We start from the raw sequence: 5,575 nt of genomic DNA on the forward strand, positions 1-5,575 counted from the left end.
CAAGCAACTTAAAACTCTTCGCTCGGGAGGGACCCTGCCTGGGCGTGTGCATCATTGGGTTGTCCTAGGTTAGCCGGCGAGCCTAGGGTGCCATCTCTGAATATCGAGATCAAATGATAAATATCATATCGATGTGGGTGGAGAAATTAGGGCAAGAGAAGGAAAAAATCAAAGGTAGTTGTATTTGGTTCGATTGGATTACCTCAATCGGCCGTAGCCCTCCATATTTACAGGGTGGGAATATCTTACCTGTCGGCATGTATGTATGCTATTATGTATGTATGCAGGGATCTATCCGCTAATGTAGTAAGAGAAAAGAGAGGGGGAGGTGTGTGCCTGAACACATCAACCCTATCCTAATTATATTCTCAAATCCAACTTTACCCATGGAGAGTTCAAGTACATCAAAAAAATACTCTCAAGCTAAAACCTTATTTGTCAAGTTAGAACTAGAACCTCCGAATGAGGCTATCAATGCAAGATTCATTGCCCAAATACAATGGATAAGACTATATCAAGATAGACGATAGACTTAGAGAAAGAATCCCTCTAATGGTCCCATACATTAATCCCACGAGCGTCGGCATAAATAGAAGTTAAAAACCCGTGTGGCCATTTGCACCATTTCCTTGAACCAAGAGAGAGCTAGCATGGAGAGCGCGGCGCAGTCCCTCGTGGGCAATGTTGGGCAGCTGCTGACTGAAGAGTACCGGCTGCTCTCCAGCGTCGGTGGCGAGGTCACCGAGCTGCGCGACGACCTGGCCACCATGAACGCCCTCCTCCGCATGCAGTCCGAGGCCGACGAGGCCGCCGTGGACCACTTCGTCCGGGAGTGGATGAAGCAGCTGCGCGAGCTCGCCTACGACGCCGAGGACAGCGTCAGCCTCTACAAGCTCCGCGTCAAGTGCCGCCATGGCGACAACATGTGGTTCAAGCTGATGCACCTGGTGAGGACGCTCATCCAGCGCCGCCGCCTCGCCGGCGAGATCAGCGCCATCCGCACCCGCGCCATCACCATCAGCGAGCGCCACGCGCGGTTCGGCGTCAACCGCGACGCGCTGCGCCGCTCCGCCTCTTTTGCTCCCGCGGTAGGGGTGCGGACCACGCCTGCGCTCCCCGCCAGCAACGGCCAGGATCACAGCCGCCAGTTCGTTGACATCGGGGACCAGGCTAGAACCCTAGCCGAGCGGCTGAAGGAGGACGAGGACTCCTTCAAGGTGTTCTCCGTCGTTGGCTTTGGGGGCGTCGGCAAGACTACCCTGACCGTGGAGGTCTGCCGGCAGCTGCAGGCAGAGTTTCCGTACCAAGCCATGGTGCCTGTCTCTCAAGCGTTCGAGGCCACAAGGGATCTCGAGAAGCTGCTGAACAGCATTCTTCAGCAGGTCGTCAAGCCCCAAACGGACCGTGTGAAAGAGGTCCTGGAAGAGGCGACCGTTAAAATCGACGACTTGGGACTCTATCTCTCCGACAAGAGGTATATACATACTATTTCTATTCTTTATAAATTGCTACTTACATCTTTATTTTAAATGCCATACCTTGCTTCTATAAATTGCTAATCCAAGTGTCACGTCGTTGGCCGTTCATTGTCCTCGCTGCAAAATATTTTGAAGTAGAAATTAAGCGTGGTTGACCGTGAATAGGATTCGAAATTTGCAAGCCATCAATAAAATGTTCAATATTCATGAATGTTTAAATCAAACACGTGAAGATGGTATACATGGATCCGTCTCTGAAGGCATTTTTGTAACAATTTGATTCATAGGGTTTTGTAAGCATTAATAACAAAAAATTAAATAAGCGATGAAAGTTGAATGGTCAAAAAAATCTGGAAATAGTACATTATTCTTGAGCCTCTCTAGAAATGTAGAAACTTGGGATGGCAACAAGTCAGGTAAGATAGGGGTGAAGCAAAAACCCACACCCACATTTACCGTTGGGGAGTGCCACCCGCAGGTTTGATTGGATTTCCGCAAGAATAGATAGAACCATTACATCTTGTGAGGATTAACATAGAGGCTCAAAATTATCTTATTACTAATAGTACGATAAAAGAAAATGGTTGTGTGTATAAATTTAACCAATACACCTTTGGAACCAAATTAATTTCATGATATTTTTATAGAATTTTGCTATATTTTAATCTAGAACTTTGCAATATATTGCATATAGAGAATTTTGAACCTTGATGTTTGAACGGGCGTTGATGATGTGGATCTCCGCGCCACCGTAGAAAACATATGATTTAGTTCTGATTTTTTACTTTCACATTAGTATGTTCAAAACATTCTTATACTTTTTGAAAAATGTCTGACTGTTCAAATTCTCATGGATCTTTTTTTTTTCATCAAACTGTCCCAAATATATAGAAGTATTTTTGATGCATGTGTACAGATGAACGCAACTAAACAGGTACCTCATCGTGATCGATGATGTATGGACCATACATGCATGGGAGGCAATTCAATTGAAGTTGCTAGAAGTACCGAACAATTGCGGCGGTCGAATCATCGTGACCACCCGGATAGAGACTGTCGCCGATGCATGCAGTTCTGCTAGTGTTACCGGACACTACATCTATCATATGAAAGCCCTTGAGTTCGAAGATGCCAAGAAGCTATTCCTCGTCAAAACATTTGGCAAGATGGATGCTGATTATCCTAAAGAGCTCAAGGTTGTAATGGGCAAAATTTTAAAAAAATGTGGCGGGATGCCATTGGCCATTGTTAGTGTTGCTAACATTTTGGCAGGGTACAGATCAACGGGAAGCAAAGAAAAGTGGGAAACAGTCTGCAAATTAATTGGATCGTCTCAGATGGAGAGCAACCCTACACTTGAAGGGATGAGGCATATAGTCGCACTGAGCTACAACCACTTGCCGCATGAGCTCAAGGAGTGCATGATGTATCTTAGCATCTTCCCCGAAGATTATGAGATCGACACGAAACGGCTCCTGAGCAGGTGGATTGCTGAAGGATTGATTCCGGAGAAGCGAGGCTGGACCCTTATGGAGGTTGCAGAATCCTGCTTGAATGAGCTACTGAGGAGGAACATGGTAGTGCCACGTATTGGGCATGATGGGAAGGTGGAGTCATGCCAGGTGCATGACGTGCTTCTTGAGGTAATGGTATCCAAGTCCCTGGAGTCTAACTTTGTTAGCCTGCTAGGAGGGCAGTATACAGGGATGTCATATGACAGGATCCGTCGCCTCTCCATCCAAGGGGACGATAGAAAGCCCGGCGGCAAGCAAGGACCTACCGACTCTGAGCCGAAGAAAAAGAAGATGATGGGACGTCGTAACTCGAGGCATGCTCTCTATGGCATGGATGTGGTCCATGTTCGATCGTTGAGCATGTTTCAGGTCGGAGCAGGAAACAGTAATAAGCTGCTCGATCACCTAGACAAGTTCACCTTGCTGAGGGTACTCGACCTGGAAGATTGTGAGGGCCTAACAGATGATCATATGAAATATATTTGCAGGTTGTACCTTCTCAAGTTCTTGAGCTTGAAGGGTACAGGCATCAGCCAGGTGCCACCTCAAGTCGAGAAGATAGAGCATCTGCAGACATTTGATGTACAGGGCACCCAGCTTAAAGTGCTACCAAAGTCTGTGACCAACCTGGAGAAGCTCGAGCGTCTGCTGTTCTCCAGCAAGCATGGGTGGGAAGTTATGTGGAGGCTGCCCCAGGGGCTCAGCAAGATGAAGGGGCTACGTGAGCTGCACAATGCAATCCTCGAAAATGACATCGAGGTTGCCAAGGAGATAGGTAAACTAGAGCAACTTCAATATCTCACTCTCTACATCGACTCCTACAACATCGATAACACGGAGGTTCTCGAATGCTTTGCAAAATCCTTGAGTGATATGCACTCCCTTCGGTCTCTCAACATGGGAGACCTGGGTTGGACCAGCATTCTGAAGTTTCTTCATGAGCTCCCCACGCCGCCACGGCTTCTCCGGTACCTTCGGATGACCGGTGAAATTGGTGGGCGGCTGCCCCACTGGATAGGGTCACTCACATGCCTTATTGAGATTTCTATTTGCTGGGCACTGCTTTCTGGTGACGAGCCATTCGGCGTGCTATGTAAGCTGCCTAACCTGAAGAGCATCACTTTGGATGGGAAGTACTACACTGGCGAAACACTGATTGCCAGCACTGGACACAACTTTCCGGCACTCGTCGCGCTGGATATGGCCCCTACTCCATCTATCGCCCCATTTCCTAGAGTTTTCAAGATTGAGGCAGGAGCCATGCCAAAACTTGAGACCCTTAAATTTGGCTTCGATATCTATGAGAAGAGCATCGTGGGCATCGAGCATTTGACCAACCTGAGAGAGGTAGAGGTCACAACTAGCAAGAGCAACTCTTCAGCAAGCCGTGCTCTGGAGCAGCTGAAGGCCGAGCGTGCGAGCCGCCCAGAGTCCAAAGAGTTTCAAATTGCAGTGAAATATGACTGATCGGTTTCCACTGTCTTCGGTATGTTAAGCTTTATCGCCAAGTGTTTTTCCAAGGCTGCACAATTGCACGTGTTTCCTTTTCAGTGTATTTTCGAATTTCATCTTCATTCATCTATCACATTGTTGCATAAGGCCTGAGCCGTGCTGCGTTCACGACGAGGCCAAAGGTTTATTAGCTCGCCACGACGTGTGAACGCGTGGGATGGCACGAGTTGAACACGCCATGGCGAGAGGATCGGGCAACAGCCCATGTACCGCATGTTCCGTGTTTTTATATGTACCAAAGAAAATGCTGCGAGCCTTTTGTGTGCGGCACCAAAATCGTTTGCCTGTTTCCACTATGATGGTATGTGTTCGAACGTGTTTGACTTGGCAACCACAAATAATTGTTGGCAACTCATCATTTTGCTTACATGGATGAAACAAAAAGTATGGAGAAAGTCAAGAGCTAGCTCATAGAAAGTAAGTGGTCTTCATACTTTATGGATTATGGATGTAAGAAAGGATGTAGTACCAAAGATGCTTTGAGCAATATGCTATATAAGACAAACCATTGGAGGAGTTATCTCGATCTTAGGCTCTTAACTATCATTTTTATGAGATGGACAAGTTTAGAGCTAGTGTGCTGACTACACTGTTGGAGGAGATCTTAGTCCGTACACACAGCTTTGAGCGGTCTTGATACATTGAACCTCATTTAATGCAAATGATGTGGGCCAACGTGCTACACAAAGACCTTGTACAGCTATTTAGGTCAGTCTCAATGGGGAGTTTCTTGGCATTAAATTCAATGTCACATCAGCAAAATTGCTAACTTGGCAAGATAATTAATAAAGGGAGTTTCATCAGATGGGAGAGGAGTTTTATCCCCGTGACACTCATATAGTATAGTTACCTAGTTCTCAGTCTAGGTAACTATGTAATGAAATTGTGCGCTGAGACTGACCTTAGCCTTAATCCATTGACTCTCATCTAATAATCGCTGATTTCTTAACTTTTGCCAGATCATCATGCATCTGCATATATCTCGATGCGAAACTTTGGTGGGAACTAGAGTAAAATGAAAGGTGCAGTGCAGACATCATACACAAATACGAATAAACTAACACCAAGTGT

At 46.5% G+C, this 5,575-nt stretch overlaps 1 protein-coding gene across 1 annotated transcript; it reads left to right on the forward strand.

Annotated features, from left to right (window-relative positions):
- Window positions 1-567: 567 nt before the first annotated feature.
- LOC117842868 (disease resistance protein Pik-2) lies at window positions 568-4,780 on the forward strand. The gene is made up of 2 exons (XM_034723393.2): window positions 568-1,474; window positions 2,413-4,780. Exons 1-2 carry the CDS (start codon window positions 651-653, stop codon window positions 4,457-4,459), a joined length of 2,871 nt encoding a protein of 956 aa, XP_034579284.1. The 5' UTR covers window positions 568-650; the 3' UTR covers window positions 4,460-4,780.
- Window positions 4,781-5,575: the final 795 nt, after the last annotated feature.

This window comes from Setaria viridis, chromosome 2, assembly GCF_005286985.2.
Source record: "Setaria viridis chromosome 2, Setaria_viridis_v4.0, whole genome shotgun sequence".
Lineage (NCBI taxonomy): Eukaryota > Viridiplantae > Streptophyta > Magnoliopsida > Poales > Poaceae > Setaria > Setaria viridis.